A 22,175-nucleotide genomic window follows, 5' to 3' on the forward strand; every position below is an offset into this window, starting at 1 on the left:
GAGGACTTAAGGATGATACGCTGATTTCTAGATTGAATGACCAGATAGTTAGTGATCATCTGGCGTCTTGAGGTATGAGGTGCCTGCAAGATATCCCAAAGGATACATTGAAGTCTGTACGGGTCTGTAGCTTGGAAGAGCAGTCTCTATAGAGACCACCTTTTGGAATGGTTACTATGGGTGATAACTGGGGGTTCATAGAGTGACTTGAACACCTAGGATAGAATGAGTAGGAGGTGGGACTTCCCCTGGTGGCACAGTGGATAAGACTCCATGCTCCCAATGCAGGGGGCCTGGGTTCAATCCCTGGTCAGGGAACTAGATCCCACATGCATGCTGCAGCTAAGTGTTCACATGCCTCAACTAAGGAGCCCATGTGCTGCAACTAAGGAGCCCACGTGCCTCAACTAAGCAGCCCATGAGCGGCAACTAAGGAGCCCACCTGCCGCAGCTAAGACCCCACACAACCAAATAAGTAAATAAAATAAATATTTAAAAAAAAATAAAATCAATCCCTTATTTATTAAAAAAAAAAAAAAAAAGAGGAGGAGGAGGAGTGGATGCCAGCAGAATAGACCAAGAAGTCAAGAGACAGACAAGTGGGACTTCCCTGGTGGTCCAGTGGTTAAGACTCCACACTCCCAATGCATGGGGCCCAGGTTCAATCCCTGGTCAGGGAACTAGATCCCACATGCCGCAACTAAGAATCCACGTGCCACAACTAAAAGATCCCTTGTGCCGCACCTAAGACCCAGAGCAGCCAAATTAATTTTTAAAAAAGACAGACAAGCGTCCACTGGGTGTAACTGATGAACATGTTGGTGACCTCAGCGAGTCACCTCAGAGGAATAGTGGGTGGGAGGTGAGGAAATGGGAGACCACGAGGGGCAAGGAGCTTTTCAGAAGTTTGGCCAAGAGTGAGAGGGGTGTGGGGTGAAGGGAGAGGTCTTAGATGGCCCTGGGTCGTTAGCCCTTGGTGATTGCAGGAACCCAGCCAAGGCTTGTGGAGGGAAGGCTCTCTTCCTTAACATCAGCGAGCAAGTCACCTCAGCCCAGCCCACTTCCCATCAGAGGTCTGGGTCATTAGGAAAGTCATTCCTAACCCTGGTGAGGCTGAGGGCTCAAGGTGGGAGGGTTACCCCAACTCCCAAAGATAAGCCCTTGCATGACCATGGTGAACACCCCTGACCCTAATGGTTCATTCATCACCTCCGTTTTTCAAGGCAGTGCATTCCGGGAGAAAATAATGTATGTTTCCCAAATTCTCAGGCCTTAGTGGTCTGACAACCCGAGGTGAACAAACTGAATTGAGAAAGTGCAAGAACAGTAGCACGAAACAATGTGAAGGCAGGTTGCCTACGGAATCGTCAGGAATGAGGAAGATGGTTCTAGAAAGAAGGGGCAAACAAGCTGGCTTCAAGGGTCTTTCCACATTGAGACTGTCTGGTCACCCCTGTCATTGAGTCCAGTGATCAGACAGCAGTCAAACCTTTGTTTTTTACTTTATTGTACAAAAAAAGGGAAAACAAAACTTCCACAGTTGGCCTTCAGCTTAGGCAGACACCTCTAAGCCATTCCCTCCCACCTCCCATGATGCAAATTCAAGTTGCAGTTGTTGAAACCTACAAAAACACTTCTTAAATATTAGAAAAAAAAACGGGGGGGGGGAGTGAGGGTCCTCCCCCCCCAGCCGTCCAATCCCAGTGCCAAAATGCACCGAGTCACCTCTCACAGCACTAACTCCCCCACCACCACAGCCCTGTTCGTACTGTAAGAATTTTTCAATTTTTAAAACAGGAAAAAAAAAAGTGCCCCATTCAAAGTTGTTTTTAAATGAAAACACATTCCGCTAAAACACAACAGAGCAGGGGCACTCAGGGTAATGGGGTTCTTTGCAGGGGCTCTTGGGAAGAAATAGAACCTACGGACCCCAGTACCTAATTCCAGGATCAGGACAAAGGGGAGTAGGAGTGGGGAGTGTCCCTCCCTAGCCGCAACCCCCCTCCCCAGCACCATGGCTAAGGCAAAGCAGATGGTCTGCCTTCCTCTGGGAAGGGGACCTACCTTTCCTATCCCACCTCCTAGGTAGAGTTCCCATTCTTCCCCATCCCTTGGCTTTCATTCAGAGGGGAAGGTGGAAATGCACAAAGCCCCAATTAAATAGGTCACTGACGTGATTTTTTTTTTTTTTTAAAGAGAGAAGCCAAAATTTAATAAAAAACCAACAAAAACTAAACCCAGAGAGGCAAGGTGGCTTGGCTTATGAAGAATCTAGGAATCAGGGTACCAAAATGAGGGGGATGGCTGGGAAGGTTTAGGAGGACAGCTTGCAAAAGCCGCTTTTGCAGCCCTCTTCCCCAGCTGTGGATTTGGGGAGGTGGGGTGGGGAAGGGAGCACACCTGAGAAATCAAAGGAAACAGGCGTGGGGTACCTGGAGGATATGCGGGGGGAAAGACAGGAGGGATGTGTAAGTTAAGAGCTTCCAACACATTTCTTGAAGGCCAGGTTCAGAGCCCAGGGTGGCTGGGTGACCCCTCAGATGAGTTGCAGGGGCCTTTCCCACCAAATCAAAGCTTTAAGCTTCACCTGGTCTGTTCCCCCTCCCCACAGTCCTGCTGGATATTGGAGAGTAGCAGTAGCTCCAATGACCCTGACAGAGGGAAACCAGTATAGGAAACATCAGAGTGGCTTCAGTACACCCCCCAAATTGAATTAGAGACGAAGCAAAGCAGAAGATATGGAGAAAGGGGCCACCCCGGCCTATCCCCACCAGGATCAATGTCTCCCTGGCCCTCACCAACCCTTTTACCAGCTTCACAGACTGAGGTGGGCGCCCCCTTCTCTCTTACACGCACAAATGCACATGTGCCTTTGCACACATCCACAGGTGCACCCATGCTATGTCTAGGCCACACACGCGCACGCGCACACACACACACACACACACACGTGCGCACATACACTTTTCCATACGCATCAAGACCGTTTTAAAAAAGTCCCAAACCTACCCTCTAAACCCTCCCTCTCCCAGAAATGACAACAGAGACGGCAGCCGAGGTCGGTAGGAAACGTCTCGTTGACAGCTCAGAGCTTAAAAAAAAAAAATATATACACATATATAAAAAAGACATCTGCCCCTCCCCCCCGCAAGTGGGTCCAGGCAGCTCCTTCCCGCAGGGGGCAGGAGAGGGCCATGGGGCAGTGCCTATGTTCCCATAGGCGCCCCCCCTCCTCTCCCATGTTCCCTGCCTCCAGTTCCAACGTAGGGGTCCAGGTTGCAAGCCCCTCTGGAAAGAAAGGGGTCTTCCCCAAGCTTCCACCCTCCCTTGGGTCGGGCTGCAGGTGTAGGGGGCCTCACTGAACTCTTTGGGTCCCCCACCCCATCCCACTCCCAGGTCCATTGTCCATGCCGGAACCGCAAGTGCAGAGGGGGGTGGGCTGGGCCGGTCCAGTGGTGGCTCAGTCTGAAGGTTGTGCTCCCTGGAGGGTCCCCCAGGGCTGATGTCTCTGAGGCCGAAGAGTTCTGGCCTGGGCGCCTCCAGTGCCTCCCCCCCACCGTATTTTGTTAAAAAAAAAAAAAAAAAAAAAAAAGAAGAAAAAAAAAAGGAAAGAAAGAAAGTGGGGGAGGCCAAGGGGCAGGGGACAGAACATGGGGGAGAAACAAAGGTGGTGAGTCGGGGAGGGGAGCCCCGGGTGGGGCTGAGCCTCAGTTGGAGTCAGAGTCCGAGGAGTCCCCCGAGGAGGAGGAGCTGGAGCTGCTGCCCTCGGACTCGTTGTCCTCGTCCTCGTCATCGTCCTCGTCATCGTCCTCGTCGTCGTCATCCTCCTCATTCTGCAAGGCAAGGAATGTGCCGTCACCGGGTGGCCGTCCTGGCAGGGCCCCGCGCGCCCCTCCCACCGGGCGCCATCCATCCCACCTCATCCCCATCCTCGCTCTCATCCTCGCTGCTGGATTCGGAGGAGTCCCCGCCGTCCTCAGAGGAGTCCCCGTTCTCCTCATCTTCCTCCTCATCATCCTCGTCATCCTCATCTTCATCCTCTTCATCGTCATCCTCAGACTCCTGGGAGGGATGGAAGCACATGAGTGGTCCCTGCCACACCACTCCAGGCACCTCGGACCCCCACTCCCGGTCCCCCTTCTGAGAGGGGCTCCTTACCGACTTAGATTGCAGGGTAGTCCGGCTGGACTTGGGGTTCGGGCCTCGCAGCTTTGTCATGCTCTTACGTTTCTGTAGGAGAGGAAGGGGACGTGGGCAAAGGGAGCAGCCATGAGTTCCAAACATGCCCCCCACCCCAAGTTCCCTCCTTATCCCAACGCCAGCCCGCTCCCAGACTCACATTAGAGATGTACTCTTTATATGCTGCACGGTCCTGGGGAGACAGACTCTGGGGGAGACAGAGAAGGAGGTGAGGGTTGGAACACGACCCAAACTACTGCTGACTGAGCATGCTGGCCAAGTGCCAGGCAGTGGGCTGAGCAATGACCGCCATCCCACCTTTGCCCGTCCCAGTCTCCCCATACCTTGGGTCTCTGCAGAGAACCCCAGGGACCTGAGAACACAGCTCAGTGTTTCTGCTTAAGATGCCCTGAAGCCTTTTCTAAGCTACCCTGTCCTAAGACTGTTGGTTTTCATGTCTGTCCTGTTGCTCTACCCAAATGGAGGCTCCAGATTCAGGGCGTTCCTCAACTCAGAGAAGCCCCACACGATGACTTCCATAGCCTGGCTGCATCACCCCTCCCCGGAAGCCAAGTCCAGAGCCACTGCCAACGCAGTGGGGCTCACCAAACTTCTGAAACACTTAAACCCTGCTAATTCCCTGGGTCCTTGGCCAACCTGCCTGGGTGGCTGGGGAGGACATCAGTGACTCTCCCCGCTTTACAGATCTGACTGCTCAAGCAAGGCACAGAAAGGAAGCTCAGAGGCTAGGGGCTGAGCCAGAGTCTAGGAGAGGTCCCCTGGTCCCAACTGGAGGGAGGAAAAGGCAGTCTCATTTGGATTTTCCCACTCACTAGCTGTGTGACCTTGGCTAAGTTACTTAACCCCTCTGAGCCTTGGTTTCCTTATCTTTGATAGTAATCATCACCCTGAAGGGCTGCTGGGACACTGAATGAAATCATGAATGCAGACCAGCCACCACGATGCTTCTGTCGTCCTTCCTAGGGTCCCCCGGCCCTCTCACCTTGACCCAGAGGTCCAGGTGCACTTTGTACTGCTTCTGCTGCTCCTCGGCCTGCTTTTTGTAGTGCTCCTTCTGGCTCTGGGAGATGCGCTGCCAGCGGCTGCCAATCTCCACCATGCGCTCCTTCAGTGGCAGGTGGTTCAGCTGCCCGTTGGACAGAAGCTCCTGGGAGAACTTCTGGTAACCGTTCCTGGGAGGCGGGGGTGTTGCAGGGAAGGTCAGGAGACCAACCAAGCAGCCGTCCTGCCCTGACCCTCCCCATCCCTACGGTGAACTCCAGCCCCCAGACTCACATGGGAGGCTTCTTGGGTTCTCCCTGGAACTTCATCTTCTTGGATGAGTTTGCAGCGGCCGGGGGTGCCCGCCTCTCACTCAGCTCTCTCTGTGGGGACACCCGGAAAGGTCACACTCATCCTCCCGCCTGCCCCATGCCGTCAGTCCTTAGCTGACTCTCCTTTCATGTACCAGGAAGGAGGAAGAAACTGAGGCACAGCCAGGGAGCAACTTCCTAACAACTCACACCTGTGTCAGACAGGCACTGCCGTCTGAAAGTGCTCTCATAATTGCACTCACACGACTAGTATCATCGCCCTTGTTTTAGTGATGCATCACGGAGGCTCACAGAAGGAAGTTAAGAGACTTACTTAGGGTCACACAACCCAAGCTGGGACTTCTGGCTCCAAGTCCCACGCAGTGAGGAAAGCTGCCCACCCAGGAGGGTGCTCCTGAGTTTTAAGTGGAGAAAGGTGGCCCCAGCTCCAGCCTGCCCCACCGTGCTAACCAGAAGCCCTTTTCTACCTCATATCGCTTTTGGTCTTCGGCCGCCTTCTTAATCCACATTAGTTTCTCCTTCTTTTCCATGTTGTTCCAAGTCATCTCCATGGCTTTCAAGGCCTTCTCCCGGTCGTTCTGGGGACAGACAGGGGTGTCAGCTGTGGGAAGGGTCACCTGGGGCTGGAGCGGGTCTGCATGGGCGGTGGCAGAACCACCCCTTTCCTATGAAATTAATAATAAAGCAACTACTTATCGAGAAAAAGAAGAGAAAGAAAAAGGAAACGGAAAAATAAAGCAGAAAAACAACAACAACAACACACACACACACAAACCAAAAGAAAGAAAAAGAAAAGAAAGAAAGAAAAAAAACCCAAACAACCCCTTTCCCACTGCCTGCCACCTTGAAGCGGGCCAGGTAGTCGCCGATGACACTCTGTTGCCAGATCTCCTCGGCTCTTTTGGGCGACTCTGGCAGCTTGCCTGGCTTCCTCTCTGACTGGGCCTTCAGTGCGGCCTCCCGGGCCTTGTACTTGGCCTGCAGAGGGGCGGCAGAGGCGTCAGCCTTCTGGCCACCCCCAGGGGGCGCACGTGGCTCGTCCAGCAGTTGAAGGCTCTCCCCGCCACCGGCAAGGGTGGGGTGAGCAGCGGCGTGGGCCGGTGCAGATGTCTCCGGCCAGGGGCTCAAGCTGCCCAGCGGCCCTGCTCCCCAGGGAGCCCACAGCCCACAGCTGACAGCTTCCCGCCTTCCGGCTCGCTGGGTTCCCAGCCCCACCATCTGCGCCCCGGCACCCTTGCGGCTCACACCCCACACACACCTGGGGCAGGGTGAGGAAGTACAGCTAGCCCCCAGGGGAGAAGCAGCCCAGACCCTGCCCGGCAGCCCCTCCGGTCTGGCAGGCCTGACCTTTTTCTTCTCTGACAGGTCATTCCACATGCGGGCCAGCAGGCGGGTCAGCTCGCTCTCTGAAAGCTCAGGCCGCTCTTCCTGCAGCTGCCGCCGCTTTTCTTCCGAGAAGATGAACATGGCTGACACGGGCCTCTTGGGCTTCTCCGAGCCACCCTTGTAGATGTGCAAAGAGGGTCGGGGTCCACGGGGTGCTCACGGGGAGGAGCCCCGCCTCCCCCCGCCCCCAGGACCTGCCTGGTCGTGCCCCCTGCCCACCTTGCCCCCTTCCTGGGAGGGCTTCTTGGAGGCTGGGCTGGTGGCTTGCTTCTTGTTGATGTTCAACATCTTCTCCTCGCCCAGGACCCGCTGCTGCTCCTCCTCAGGCAGGCTCTGGGTGGGGAGAAGGGCCAGCACAGGGCTGAAGGTCTGGTCCCCAGGCTGCTTCCTGGTTGTCTTAAGGGCGTTGCTCACCAATGCCCCGGCCTCCCTCTGCCCTCTGCCCTCCCGAAAGGGACACTCACCTCTAGAAAACGGAGCAGTTCTACCTCATAATCTTTCTTTTTCTGGGAAAGGAAGCGGAGTCAGGGTCAGCACGGGGGCAGCCTCACTGGAGACCCTCCAGTGCTCGGGGGACAAACAGTAGCCCTCAGCAGACCTTCCAGAGCCTGGACAGGGCCTAGTCTCCCTCCACAGATGGTAAGCGCGAGGCCCGAGAATCTGCCTGCGTCAGCCCAGATGCTAAACCTAGTACAACACCGTGTCTGAAGCAGGTGCCCAGGGGTCAGACCTCATGCTTCAAAGCCCCAAGGCTCTCCAGGAGTCCTCCCTCTCCAGGGCTGGCTCCTGCCGCGGCTCACCTGGTCGCACTTCTTGTGGTAGGCATCCTTCTCCTTCTGGGAGAGGAGCTTCCACTGCTGGCTGCAGAGCACCATGCGCTCTGTGCTGGGCACGTCCTTCATGTTGGCCATCAGCTCTGCGCAGTACAGCGAGTAGCTGTTCCTGTCACAACCGGCAGCAAGGGAGGAGCGGCCCTGTGAGCGACCTGGGAGGCCCAGGGCGGCAGCCCCCTCACTTCCAGAGCCTGGGCTGAGGCCCTTCCCCAGCCCGGCTCCCTAGCTGCCCGCTCGCCCACCCGCCCCAGGGCAGCGCTCACGGAGGTGGCTTGGTGGGTCGCCCGTCAAACTTGTCCTTGAGCTGGCGTTCGGCCTTGGTGAGGGTGGACTTGGTGATGCCCTCCTCACTGATGTTGAGCTCGGGGTGCTTCTGGATATAGTCACGCATGATCTCCTGCAGAGTGAGGCGGGGGGGATGGAGGGCAACGGGGTGTGGGGTTAGCCGGGGCCGGGGGGGTGGGGGAGAGCCGCTGGGAAGGGGAGGCAGGGAGCAAAGCTGGGGGGTGGCCGTGTGTCTGCTGTGTCACACGAGACGTGGTGCCCTGCCCTGCCCTAGCCTGAGATCTCATGGGGGGGGGCGGCGGGGAAGGTAGGGGCAGAGGTGAGGGGCCCAGAAGGCCCCTCCCTCAGCGGTAGGACGGGGAGAGACTGCCTGCCGCAGAGTGCGGAGGCCGCAGAGTCAGAGGGCAGAGGCTCGTGAAGAGCCGGGCGGGGAGGAGCGCAGCGGAAGCCTAACCTCGTACTCCTTCCGCTGCTCCAGGGCCTTATGAATCCATTTCAGCCTCTTTTTGTCCGAGAGCTGAGACCACTGCTTCCCCAGGGAGTCCTTCACCTCCTTCGTAGTGGCCTGCAAACCAAAAGCCGTCAGACACACGCAGGCAGCCAGGGGCAGGGGGGGGAGGGGAAGGGGAGGGGGACACAGAGGCCCCCGCCCCCTCAGGCCACAGGAGGTCACGAGAGTGTCCCCCACAGGCCAGGAGGGGAAGGCAGAGAGGCGGCGGGGGGGGGGGGCGGGGGGCGGGGCCCGCCTGGGTGCAAGGGGACAGGCTCACACACGCACACATGCACACACTCGCACGCCAGCTGGCCCAGGCCCTGTCCATGCAGCCCACCCCTGGGGAGGGGCCTCCTCTCCTGCACCCCTGCACCGTGCCCGGCCGATCTGGCGCGGCTCCCCCTTGCCACTACCGTGCGCCCTCCCTGCCACCCCTTGGCCGGACACTCACATCTGGCCGCACTTTGAGGTACACCTTCTTCTCGTGGGTGTACCACAGCTGCTGGGGGGTTTTGGGCTTCTCAGGGATGTCCGACTTCTTGGCATTCTGGATTAGGTCTGGGTGATCCTCCCTAGCCAGGGCACGGGGAGCAACAGTCAATGGGGGGAGGGGACCCTGCCAGGGCAGACCCAAGCTAGCTGCCCCACCCACCAAGGCTCCTTGGCCTATCAGCTGGGGCCTAGTGGGACAGCGGTTGCCTGCCGGTCCCTCCCCTTGAGCCTAAGCCACTAGGGTCTACAGGTGACCCATCCATCTTCCGTGCCTCAAGTGCCAGGCTCTGGTCATTGCTACCCTCTCCTGCCGCACCCAGCGCCCTGTGGCCCTCCTCTGGGCTCCACTGCCTTACCTGAATCGGGCGAGGTTTCGCTCAAACTCCTGTTTCTCCCTCTGGAAGTCCTGAATATACTTCATCTGGGGGGAGGAGGTGACGGGGTCATCCACAACCCAAGGCCTGAGCTACAAAACCCACCAAGCCCTCCTTGCTAGCTCTTTTGCCTCCCAGTTGGTGCTGTATACAGAGGATGTCGTGAGCAGGAAAGGGACTGCGGTCTGCCTTCCAGTGGGCTGGGGGTGGGGGACTCCACCGTAGCCCAGACAGTGGGAGCTACAGGGGTCTCCCAGAACACATCCTGCATCCTATCCCCTCCCTTTAAGAAAGGGAAAGAGTCCCAGGAAGGGGACATGGCATTATCCAGTCACGCAGTAAGCAGCGACAGGGCTGGGACTCCCCGCAACACTACCCCTCTGCCTTTCCCCAACGCCACGACACTCCCAGTGAGAGTCAGGAGAAGATGTAGGCCTTGCTCCTGTCGTGCTCTCCTCCCGTGTCTGTGGCAGCTAATACTAATCTGCCCCCTCAGAGGTGGCCCACAGGGCAAGTGGCAGGCCGAGTCCTGCTTCCAAAGGGAGATCGCATTGGAGGGAACCCAGAGTGAATTCTTGTATCTGGATTTTTTCCCCCCATCTGCTACCTTTGGGTCCCTGGCTGCCCTTGGCGATCCTGACACCACCCCCACCCCCACCCCCACCCCCTTCCTCAGCCATTGCCACCCTCCCTGCCTCTGATCCCTTCTTCCAGGCTCTTGGCTCTTTGGCTCCTTGAGCCCTCCCTCCCCCAGCCCCGTCATTCTCCTTTGCTGTTCGGCTTCCCTTCCTTCGACTGCACCGGCTTCTACCAGCCTGGTCCTCCCTTCCCACCATCCCACCATCCCACCTCCATCCCGGTATCCTTCCGGCCTCTCCACACCCCTCACTCTGACTTCCCTTCCAGCCTGTCTCTTTCCCTTCCTCATCTACATCCTGTCCGGGCTCCCACTCAATGTCCGTCTTTCCTTTATCCCTCTTCTTCCCAGGTTCACAAAGGAGTTAGCGCTGGAGGAGGCCAGAGGCTCAAGCTGACTGAGCCCAACCCCAACCCCTGCCTCTCATCAGGCCCAAGAAGCGAGGCAGCTCCACTTCCCTCCGAGGTTCCCGCAGAAAACCGGGAGCAGAACCCAGCCTGCTCAGCCCCCGTCGCAGCCCTCCTCACACACAACAGCAGCTTTTAGAGCCGGAAGGCACCACCCAGATCAGGCTCACCCTTCCCACCTCAGATCAAGACCAGGCCCGAAGGACTGAAGGAACTTACCGAAGGGCACATACACAGTGATTCAGTGGTAGCCAGAACAGGCCCAAGGCCTGTGTCCCCTAGGCCGGCACTCTGTCCACTCTACCACGGAGTTTCTTCTATCCCTCCCTGAACCTGAGACCCTTTGCCTCTCCCTCCCACCCTGTGGAAATGTCTCTGTGTTATGTGTACAGTCAGTTCTGTGACGGCCCCATCGTAGGGGTCAAGAATAGCTCCAGCAATTCATACTCCGGCTTGGCTCAAGCAGTAGTTGCAGACAGCCGGATCTACCCAGCCAAGCTAGCTCCTTTTCTGGGTACAGAACCAGGCCACGTGAGCCCAAAGCCAGGGTGTGCAGACCAGGAAGAGGGCTACCCCCGGTGCTGGTGCCCTCCCGAGAGCTGGCTGCCTGCAACTCTGTGTCCTCTCCCAGCAAATAAATGTGCCCCCTTGTCTCTCCTGCTGCCCCCTGCCAACATCTGTCCCTGGCTCCATCTCACCATGTAGCATCTCCTGTGTGTGTGTGTCTCTCTCTCCCCACCCCACCTCACTCGTGTCCCAGCTGCAGTGCTTTGCTGTCTATCTCTGCCAGGTACCGCATGATCTCACTGTGCTGTGTCCACCCCTGCCTGGGAGGCTGGGCAGCCCCTGCCCAAGGTTAACGGGCTTGAGGGTCTGGGAGAGCGTAAGGCCACAAGGGACAATGTGTGCAAGGGGAAGCCCACCCATGTAACCTGTGGACGTGGCAGTGAGAAAAGCACTAGGCAGGGAGCCTGAGCACTAAACCGGAGTCCTGGGACACGATACCCTCCTGCACCCCAGTTCGTTGCCCACAAAATCAGGATAACCCGGTCTCCCGGGGTTACCTCTACAAGCATCAAACGAGACCATGTGGGGAAATATCAGAAGTGAACAGCTCTGCAGGCCTAACAGTGAGGACGTGTGTGTGAAAGAACACTACGGGTTTTGCCTGCCTCAGTCAGGGTTACACCTGCAGCAGTGCCCACGCCGGACAGTGTGTGGGCCTGGCAGAGGGTGATCAGGTGTGGCTGCCCAAGGCCCTACTCTGCTCAGCTGACCCACCCACGCCCCTGATGCCAGGTCCCTTGGTCTAAGCCCTCACCACCCCCGACAGATGACCTACCCCACACCAGCTGCTCCCGGCCTTTTCCCTCCCCGCACCTTAGTCCCCCTCCCCCCACCTTCTTCTTCTCCGGCAGCTCTTTGTATTTCTTGGACAGAATCTTGGTCAGGTCCAGGTTGCTCATCTCGGGGTGGAGTTTTGCGTACTTGGCCCGCTTCTCCATGAAAAAGCGGAAATAAGGGGTCAGGGGCTTCTTTGGGAAGTCCGGGTGTTTCTGGAAGGAGGAACAAGGACATGGTCAAGGTGAGACACTGTCCATTCTTTGGGCCTTGCCTCTCCAAACCTTTGTGCTCCTCCTCCTGGCAACTCACCTTGAGTTTTTTGCCTTTGTAAGGATTTTTAACGTGTTCCTGAGCATCGAGGATCAGTTCTGTCAACGTACGGAACTTCCTCACCTGGAGGAGGAAGGGAGGTGAGTGGAAGGGGAAGTTCCGAAAAGGGGGACACCACCCAGGCACTGGTCTGTGCTTCCTGCAGAGGCCCAGGCAGTCAGTACACAGCACAGGACAGCAACACGGTGACCACCTGACCTCGAAATGGTTGGCCATGTCAGCACCTCATTCAACCCCCAGAACAGCTCAGGCAACAGACGCTCTAAGACGCTAAGTATTCCAGGCCACACAGCTAGAAAGTGGCAGAACTGAGAAGTCTTGGCCAGAGCTGTCAACCGTGCTACCTCCCAAAATGCACAAGGGCGACCACAAGAGCACCTTGCCTAGTCTCTTTCCTTCCTGTTTATAGACTTCTGTTCCATCTCCTCCACCAGGAAGGTTGAGGCAAGGGTAAGTGTAGATGTGTGTTTGAATGTGTCAGGAAGCGGGTGGGGGGATCCGTTACCTCGTTAGAAATCTCCACCCACTTGAGCTTGCACATGTCTCCAGAAAAGTCTTTAAATGCTACTTTTTCCCAGTCCATATGTGACTCGGTGGTTTTGAACTTGGAGCTGTCATTGGATGGAAGGTTGTTCTTCATGCATTCCAGCAAAGTCAGCATGTCTTCCTGGGACCAGCGGTCTGGGGAAGGGTAAGAACAGCCATCATGCCTTGCTCATGCCAGCCCCCATCTGCTCCCCAGTCCTTAAGCACTCAACCCTTCCTTCCTAGAGCATCCCAGACCCTGATTATTTCCCATCTGAAGGCAGCCTGACATGGATTACAATTTACTGTAGCCAAGTGGGGGGAAAGGAAGCTACAGTGATTTGGGACACTGCTGGAGAACAGCTAGCTTATCGGAGAAGGAAGGGAAGGAAGGAGGCAACGCATCTACACGTGAAGCTAAATTCAATCCACGTTCTAGGTGGCCACCCTAAATGTGCAGACTGAGGAAGGGGTGTGGGCAGGAAGGAGAACCCATGCTGATGTCTCTCTCCAGCACAGCTAGAAACTAACATTAGAGGCATGAGTATTCCACCATCCCACCATCCTACCCCTCCTCTCAAAGAGGACCAAAGGAGAATTTGGGGTAAGTAAAACAATGGTAGAACCATATAGGGCAGCTGTGAGGCAAGGCAGGCAGGTGGGCAAACACTCCCAGGGCCCTGCTCCAGGGAGACACCCGCCCCCTCCCCTAGAATTCTGAGTTGTCTTCTCAGCCCAACTCCCCATGCAGGCAAAAAACGGAGTCTGGACCAGCTATTTCCAGCCACTGAAAAGTAGCTCCAGTGAGGCCTCTCTGGAGGGTGGCTTCCCTGGAAAGTGAGCTGGGAGGACAGTTATCCAAGGCTAGGAGTCAAAAGGGCTCTTGTATTTACATCTGGTAACCTGGGCCAGGGTTTCCACAGATGGGTCACATGAACCCATAATCCTCTCTCCTCTCAATGTCCCACAGGCATTGCCAGATGCTCAGATTCATCCTACCCCCTGCCACCCTACACACTGGATCCCCACTGGGTGGGGTAGGGTGTAGTTATTTATCTTTGAGGCCTCAAGCCATCAAAACACCCTTTCTCTCCAACCTGCCTCACCAAAAACTGTCCTCTTAATAACAATAAAGAACCTGAAAAGCCTCCCCAATCCCTCTCATCTCCCCCTTCCTCCACATTCCTCATCTTCCCTCCCGTTCCAGGACACTGTTGGGGACACACTAGAGCTGACTGGGAACCCCAGAAGGAAGACTTGCATACGCCTCCTACTCCCCCTCTGACGTGGGGGTAATGGAGTGTGAAAAATACAGTTTATAGGTTCAAGGCCAAATAATTTGGGTTTAGCCAAACCCCCAGTGTAAGGGATGTTTGACACTCAAGCCGCTCCCTCCCATATCATTTCAGAGAATGCAGACTGCAGAAAACCTTTAGAAGGGGAGTGGGCCTTGCAGACCTACGTGAGAAATGAGGATTTAAGTTAAAGAGGCCTGAGGGTCGGGGCTCCTACCTTGGCCTTTGGGGGCGGCCATTTCCAGGTCTGTGGGGCAGTCGGCTTCTCCGTTCATTCTCCAGCCGTCCAGCCACCTCCTCGGTCGTGCTGGCCAGGCAAGCCGGGGTCAAAGCCACCTCACCCTTTAGAAGAGACACCAGTCCCCACTCAGGAGGGCTGAGAGGTGGGGGACTGTCTATCCCTCCCTCCCCCAAAGGGGAGGGGGACACAAGCCCACACTCTCAGAGAGACCCAGCCACGACTCTAGGAGGCTTAATGAGTTGGTGGGGGTGGGAGGGCGCTCTTCCTCTACCTCCTAACCACACACACCCCCGCCCCCCAGCCCCTACAGCCCCGCTCCTCGGCGTGCGCCCTCCCCTGCCCACGCGAGAGACTGCTCCCTGCTCCCGCGTGCAGTTATAGCACCCGCCCTCCGCCCTCCGCCCTCCTTCCCCAACCCCGGCCAAAAAAAAAAAAAAAAAAAAAAAAACTCCTCCTCTTCTGTACGCCCCGCCCCGGGGAGGCCCCAGGCTGGAGGGCGGGGGAGGAGGAAGGGCGGGTAAAGGGCGCGCGCGGCCGCGGAAGCGGGTACGCGCTGCAGTCTCCTCCTCCCGCTCCCCCCCGGCCGGTTCCCCCCGCCTCCGCAACCCGGCGGGGACCCGGACGCAGCGCAGCCGCCGCCGGCCCCGGAGCGCAGCGGCCGCATCGCCCCCGGGGACCGGATCCGGATTCCCGCCGCCCTCCCCCTCGGGCTCCCGACGCCGTCCCCGCCCGCCTGGGCGGGCGAGCAGCCGGAGAGAAGCGGCCTGGCCTGCCCCCCGCCCCCGAGCCACCCACCCCGGCCAGAGGCGCCGCCACCGCCCAGCCACCCCGACGCGCACGGAGGAGCCCGGCGCAGAGGCGCGACCACGGCGGGAACCGCCGCCTCCTCCCCCGAGCCTGCGGCCCAGCCCCGCCGGCGCCCCCGCCCCGGCCTCCGGGGAGCCGAGCCAAGGAGAGGGCGGGAGGACGGCGGCCGGGAGGCGGGGGAGCAGCGCTCACCGGCCCCGCCGCCCCCTCCGGCGGCCGGAGAGAACTGCGCCTGCCGGCTCGGAGAAGCGCGGGCTCCTCCGCCTGCGGCCGGGGCTCGGCTCGGGCCTCGCTTCCTGCCCTCCCCTCCGCCGGTTCTCGGCGTCCTCTCCAGTGCCCTGGTCCTCTCTCGCCCAGTCCCCTGCCCGGAGGTCGCCCCGGGTCTCCTCCGGGTGTCCACCGCACCCACGGCTCGCTCCCCGCCGCCCGGCCCCGACCCCGGCGCGCGTCCTCAGCCGCCTCGGTTACCCGGCGCAGCGCGGCCTCCGGGCTTCCCGCTCCGGCGGCTCCCTCCCCGGCTCTGAGCGGCGGCGCCCTCCCCCGCTCGGCCGGGCACAGCCGCAGCTCCCTCCCGCGGCGGCAGCGGCTCCTCCTCCGGGCGCGGCGGCGGCGGCGGCGGCGGCGGCTGTGGGGCGGCGGCTGCTGCTGCTGCTGTGGCGGTGGCGGCGGCGGCTGTGGCTGCTGCCTGCTGCTCCTCGCGGCGAAAAGCACAAAGCACAGCGCCCTCCGCCTGCAGGCAGCCCGCCCGCCGCCCGCCCGCCGGCCCCGGCCTCAGCTCGCACACCCCCCGTCGCCGCCGCAGCCTCCGCCGCCGGAGCGGGGAGGAGGAGGGAGAAAGGAGGAGGAGCGGGAGGGGGGGCGGGAGAAGCGGGGCAGCGAGCGCGTCCTTCCCCGTAGAGCGCACACCGACCCCCGGGGAGCGAGCGCCAGCCCGCCCGCCTCGCCGGCTCCGCTCCCTCCCACAGCCTGCCCGGGCGGGCTCCGCGGGGGGCAGCTGGGAGGAGGGGCGGGAGCTGGGGGGACCCGGGCGGCCGAGGCGGAGGGAAGGAAGGAGGGGAGGGGGGTGGTGGTGGTGGTGGTGGTGGTGGTAGTGGTGGTAGTGGTGGTGGCGGCGGCGGTGGCTGCCGCCGGGGAGGGGGGGGGGCCTGGGCAGGGAGACACGCAGCCGCCCGGATGGCGGCGGGGCTCGGAGCCGAGGCAGGCGGGCGGGCGGGCGCCGAGAGCGACCTCGCCAGACCCGCGGGGGAACTAGCAGGCTCGGCCGGCGCGGGAGGGAGGGCGCGAGGTGCGGCCGCAGAGAGGGTGCCCGGAGGGCCCCCAGGCGGCCGTGGAGGCTCAGGGGTCGGCTGCAGCCCTGCTCCGGAGCTCTCTCCCCAGTCTCCCCAGCTCAGATTCGGGCTTCCACTCCAGCCCTCATACGCTCCCCTCGCCCGCCTCGCTGAGCGGGCGGTCCGCGCCCACCCTTATCCCCGGAGCGTAGCCACCGGCTCGGGGCGCACGCACGCCGATCGCGGCGCCAGGCTTCGGCGCCTGCCTCGCGGTCGCCTAGCTGCCTCGCAGCACACACACGAAACTTTAAAAAAAATTATCCCTACAAAATATCCTTCTTGCAAATTAAAAAAAAAAAGTCTCCTTTGCTTCTTAAACCCCGCATACGGCGAGGGGGCGACGGGCTCCGGCGGAGGAGCCTCTCTGGGAGCTGGTTCAATCCAGCCCGGCATGGCTACCCAGGCCTGCCCGGGCGCATGGAGATCGGCGCCGCCGCCACTCTCAGCAACCCCTCTCCCCCGAAATCGGCGGCGCCGGGGCTCACTTACCGAGCGTGTGAATGGGAGCGCGGGCCAGGGGCACCTTAGGGGTGCGGCGGGCCGAAGAGCCGAGCTGCAGCTCCGCCGCAGCCGACGCCGGGGCAGCAAGTCGCCAGACAAAGCCCGAGATGGCGAAGCGGAGCGACGGCTAATGGCGAGCCCCACGCGCCGCGCTCCGCCCGCCCCGCTCCGCCCGCCCGCCCGCCCGCCTCGGCGCAGCGCAGCGCCGCTCCGAGCGCTCGCCCGTCAGAGCCGCCTCGGCGCCGCCGCGCCTCCCGGGCCACCCGGGCCTCGCCTGGCCCCTCCGCCTCCTCCGGGCGGCTTAGCCTCACCCCTTCCCTCCCACCGCGCTGGGGGCTGCACGAAAATTAAAAAAAAAAAGAAAAAGAAAAATGCTTTTTTTTTTTTTCCTTTGGTAGGGCGGGCGTGTTGAGACTTTCGGATCTTTTTGCCCCCAGCTCGCACTCACCTGCGGAACCGCCGGGAGGGCTGGGGGTGGGGGCGCGCGGGGCTGGAGCCGGCAAGCGCGGGTTGAAAGCTAGCCAAGCTCTGCAGCGCCCGACCCGGGCGTATACGCCGCCGCCAGTCCCCGCAGAGAAATCGTCCTCCTTCCCCCGCCTCCATCGCTCTGCGTTTCTCTTCCAATCAGCCGATCGCTTGGCGGCTCCTCCATTCTCCGGCCAAGCCCGCTGCCTAGAGCGAGCTCCACTCCTCCATCTGCTCGCCCGGCTCCTCGCTCCCCTGCCGCGGCCGGCGAGACGACGTGGGGACGGAGGGGGATTTGCGAGGGAACCTGCGGCTTCCCGGTCCCATTGCTCCCTCCCCGCTGCCTCCTGCCTCCTGCTTCTCTCCTGCGTCTTTCCAACTCTCCCCTGTCGCCACTGGTGTGTGTCTGTGTGTGCGCGCTTTTTTTTTTTTTTATTGCTCTTTGCTTTTGCAACCCTGGAGCCAAGTGGGGGGGGGATAGAAAGGGGGGGTGTTACCAAAAAGAAAAAAAAAAAAGAAAAAGCAAGCAAGAAGCTCTTCGGTTTGTAACACATTGGAAAACCGGGGGAGTACCCCGCCTCGTCCGATCTCGGTGCCCCGCGAGGGCCTTCCGGGTTTTACAGCGAGCCTCACGCTATTCTCAATGCCCCTCACCTCCTTCGGGTTTAGGGTCCGAGGAGTCCAAGCAAATAATTCTCCCCCTGGGCCGTAGCAAGGGGGTGTCAGGGTGAGAGTTGGGGGCATTTCTCAAGAAGCAAAACTATCCCTCCCACCCCGGCTTCGGTAGCTGGGCCGGAGTCCGGGTTGAGAGCAAAAATCCCGGTTGGTTTAGGCGAAGAGGATTCCGGGGCAAAGTCGGAGCCGCGAGACCGTGCTTCGAGCATCTCCCCTTCGGTCTCTGCTTCCTGTCCCCTGCCTGCTCCCCGTTTAATTTTTTTTTTTCCCCCTCTCCTTTAATCTAATTTCTTCCAACTCCACCTTTGTTGTTAACCGGCGTCACGCCCGGACTAGCCAATCCCCGCCACGCAATCAGCTTGTCAAAAAGGCTCGGCCAGCCCTGGGAAAACAGGCCGCGGGCACTGCCCCCCCAACCCTACCCCCCGCCCCCCGCACGGCGGCGGCGGCGGCGGCGGGGAGCCGCGAGGGGAGCCTTGCACCCCGGCCTCGCCGCCCGAGCCGCAGCGGGAAAGCCTCCTCGTAGGGTTCCGCTCTCCACCATCCTGAGGGCCAGGGATTTTAGGGCCTGGGCGGGGATCGAAAGGCCTGGGCGGGACCGCCATCTACCCTCCCACTGCCGTCGGCTGTGGTTGTCTGTCTCTGCCTCCCCTCCTCCGAGGAAGGTTCATCTGGACGCAGGAAACCAGAAGACAGTCTGAAGAACGCCTGCTTCCAATAGGCGAGCCTACGGTTTGGGCCATCGCTCCGGGGGCAGAGCCATTGCTCCCGGGTCTCGGAATGCCAGTCTACCACACCAACACTGCTACGGCCCACATCTCGACCAGCTGGGTCACCGGCCCCTTTGGACTCTCCCCTGGCACACAGCCTTCGCCATCCTCACACAGCAGCCTCGCTGCTGCTGTAATTCCTCTTGTCTCCTGGGAGAAATGAGATTCCTTTTCCAGGACTTCCATAGCCCACATCTGCCACGTTTCACAAACAAGGAGGAAAATCCTGTCAAGATCTGGTGTGTCCGGATTTTTCAGTGGGTAGGGCATGTAGGAGGGGCCGATTTACCTTGATGCTAATGAAGCTTAAGCTTCAGGGCTCCTCATCGCAGGGCCTGTTCAAGGCCCTGTCCTTAATTTTGATTCATCATTTGGTATTATTTTTGAGTCTCCCCCTCCCCTCCAATTGTACAAGTTTCAGCCCCACAAACCCAGCTCTACCCTTGGAACCTACAGAGGGCATTTTGTGTAGGACCAAGACATCTCACACTGCACTTGGAGCCTGCAGGGACTGACTTTCTTGTTTTGACTGGGAAACAGCAAAGGGTTTGGAGTCAGAAGTCCCAGCTTCCGAGCTTCTCGGCTTCCCAACCTTCTTAACAGTGTGAGTTTGATTGAATCTCTTAACTTCATCTGATCCTGGTTTCCTTGTCTATAAAATTAAAATAGCAATCCTATGTTCTCTGCTTTCCTCGCCAGGGGCTGGAGGGTCGAGTGAGATGATGTATGTAAAACTGTAAAATACTCCACAGTGTCACTTGCGATGTTTACAATGAGACTTAGACCCCAAGAAAGTTCCAAGTCTTCCACACACAGATCTGGAGTCCAGGTGTCCTGGCTCCTGGCCCTGAACTTCTTGGCTGGGCCAAGGGGCCTTTTGGTAAAGGGCTTTGGAATAAAACAGGATGAACATGAATCATAAGAATGATAATAATTATTTTTTTAAATTAATTAATTAATTTTTTAATTTTGGCTGCATTGGGTGTTCGTTGCTGTGTGTGGGGCTTTCTCTAGTTGCGGTGAGTGGGGGCTACTCTTCATTGCGTTGAGCGGGCTTCTCATTGCAGTGGCTGCTCTTGTTGCGTGCAGAGCACAGGCTCTAGGCACGCAGGCTTCAGTAGTTGTGGCATGTGGGCTCAGTAGTTGTGGCTCGCGGGCTCTAGAGCACAGTCTCAGTAGTTGTGGCCCATGGGCTTAGTTGCTCCGAGGCATGTGGGATCTTCCCGGACCAGGGCTCGAACCCGTGTCCCCTGCATTGGCAGGAGGATTCTTAACCACTGCACCACCAGGGAAGCCCAAGAATGATAATTATTGATTTTTCATTTCTTGGGCAGCAAAAATCATAGCTGGCACATTTCCCACTTGGAAACCAATTGGCTTGTTTTACATCTATTGTGTCTCTGGTGAGGTCAGGAGTCTAGGACTTGGGCTATGGGCCAGAGCATGAGGGAAGCTACCCTTGGTCTTTTTTCTATGCCGCCTCTCCCAATTCACTCCCCCCTCCCTCCCAGTTTTCTGCCCTGTGCCTTGAAACGGAGCCTCAGCATTCCACAACCTCAGCCAGGCTGGTGACAAGGCATAATCCTAGTTACTCATTCTCCACTTGGCCCCAGCCTTTCCTTGGGTTGCCAGTATCCCAGCACTAGCTCATATAAAACCCCTACTGTGCCTGGAATGCATTAACCAAAGTGTGGCACTTAAATGCCTAGTGTACATGGAGTAATTTTAGATAGTGTACAGATGAATATATTGTTTTCAAAGTTATGTATTATAATGTGTATTTGGAAATGCTTTTTTTTTTTAAATTTAAGATAGTGACATAAACCTGCTTCTTTTTGGGGGGGGAGCTACTGTCCCTCATTTATTTTTTTCTTTTTTATTGAAGATAAAAGATATTTCTTTTTTATTTTTTTTTATTTTTCTTTTATATTATTCATTACAGATAATGAAGTGTACACATCTTAAGAGTACAGCTTGATGCATTTTTACCTATGTATACATAGTATACATGTTACATATATGTATGTATATATATACATACATACATATACATATATATATATATAATGTAACTACCACCCTGATCAAGATATTGAATATTTCTAGCATTGAGCAAGCTCACTCAAAGTCAATATTCCCCTCCAAATGTTACCAGTATTCTGAGCTATTGCCATAAGATAAGTTTAGCCTGTTTTTGGAGTTCGTATGCATGGAATCATTCAGTATGTATTGTTTTACATCTAACCTCTTTCACTCAACATTATGTCTAAGATTAATTTATGATGTTGCACATAATACTGGTTCACGCCTTTTCATTGCTATGTAGTATTCCACTGTATAAATATACCACAATTTATTCTTTCTACTTCTAATGGGCATATGGGTTGTTTCCAGTTTTTGACTACTATGAATAAAACAGCTTCACACCTTCTTGTGCCTATATTTTGGTGGATATATGCATTCACTCCTCCTGGGTGTATTTCAAGGAATGGATTCCTATATCATAGGATATAAATATATTGGACATTATTTGATACTGCCAAATAGTGTTGTCAGTGTTTTTGGATTTTGGTCATTCTAATAAGTGTGTAGTGATATCTCATTGTTTTAATTTGCAATTCCTTAATGGCATATGATGTTGGATATCTTGTCATATGCTTAGTTGCCATCTGTATATATTTTTTGGTGAGATGTCTGTTCAGATCTTTTGCCCAGTTTTTCAATCAAGTTGCTTTCTTTTTTTTTGGCTTGCCATGCAGCATGTGGGACCTTAGTTCCCCGACCAGGGATTGAACTGCCAGGGAAGTCCTGAGTTTGTTTGTTTTCTTATTGTTGGGTTTTAAGAGTTCTTTGTATATTTTGGCTAACAGTCCTTTATCAGAGGTGTCTTTTGCAAATATTTTCTCCCAGTTTGTGGCTTGTCTTCTCATCCTCTTGACATTGTCTTTCTCAGAGCAGAAGTTTTTTATTTTAATAAATTCCAGTTTATCAGTGATGTCTTTCATGCCTTTGGTGTTGTATCTGAAAAGCCACCACCATACCCAAGGTCACCTAGGTTTTTTTACTGTGTTATCTTCTGGGAGTTTTATAGTTTTGTGATTTAGATTTAGGTATATGATCCATTTGGGGTTAATTTTTTGTGAAGGATATAAGATCTATATCTAGATTGATTTTTAAATTTTTTGCATGTGGATGTCCAGTTGTTCCAGCAACTTTTTTTTTTTTTTTTTTTTTTGGCTGTGCCACGCAGCTTGTGGGACCTTAGTTCCCCAGACCAGGCATTGAACCTGGGCCCACGGCAGAGAAGGTGCCCAGTCTTAACCACTGGACCACTAGGGAATTCCCCAGCACCATTTGTTGAAAAGACTGTCTTTGCCACATTGTATTGCCTTTGCTCCTGTGTCGAAGATCAGTTGATTATATGTATGTGGATCTATTTCTGGGCTCTCTATTATATTCCATTGATCTATTTGT

At 56.9% G+C, this 22,175-nt stretch overlaps 1 protein-coding gene across 5 annotated transcripts; it reads right to left on the bottom strand.

The window, feature by feature from the left end:
- Nucleotides 1-1,490: 1,490 nt before the first annotated feature.
- On the bottom strand, nucleotides 1,491-17,558 carry UBTF (upstream binding transcription factor). Of its 5 annotated transcripts, none has more exons than XM_060081064.1 (21): nucleotides 17,240-17,558; nucleotides 14,132-14,256; nucleotides 12,600-12,775; nucleotides 12,074-12,157; nucleotides 11,821-11,976; nucleotides 9,359-9,423; nucleotides 8,962-9,082; nucleotides 8,472-8,582; nucleotides 7,996-8,129; nucleotides 7,700-7,841; nucleotides 7,364-7,405; nucleotides 7,119-7,232; nucleotides 6,861-7,016; nucleotides 6,357-6,491; nucleotides 5,981-6,091; nucleotides 5,476-5,564; nucleotides 5,183-5,372; nucleotides 4,340-4,387; nucleotides 4,159-4,230; nucleotides 3,919-4,062; nucleotides 1,491-3,833 (listed from the first exon to the last, which is right to left on the bottom strand). In XM_060081064.1, the coding sequence occupies exons 2-21, from the start codon at nucleotides 14,187-14,189 to the stop codon at nucleotides 3,708-3,710; spliced, it is 2,274 nt and encodes a 757-aa protein (XP_059937047.1). In that variant the 5' UTR covers nucleotides 14,190-14,256; nucleotides 17,240-17,558; the 3' UTR covers nucleotides 1,491-3,707. The 5 variants fall into 5 exon arrangements, with proteins under 5 accessions (XP_059937047.1, XP_059937045.1, XP_059937044.1 ...); XM_060081062.1 differs by lacking the exon at nucleotides 17,240-17,558 and adding an exon at nucleotides 16,780-16,945; XM_060081061.1 differs by lacking the exon at nucleotides 17,240-17,558 and adding an exon at nucleotides 15,431-15,562.
- Nucleotides 17,559-22,175: the final 4,617 nt, after the last annotated feature.

The sequence above is a fragment of the Mesoplodon densirostris genome, chromosome 18 (genome assembly GCF_025265405.1).
Source record: "Mesoplodon densirostris isolate mMesDen1 chromosome 18, mMesDen1 primary haplotype, whole genome shotgun sequence".
Classification (NCBI taxonomy): Eukaryota; Metazoa; Chordata; class Mammalia; order Artiodactyla; family Ziphiidae; genus Mesoplodon; species Mesoplodon densirostris.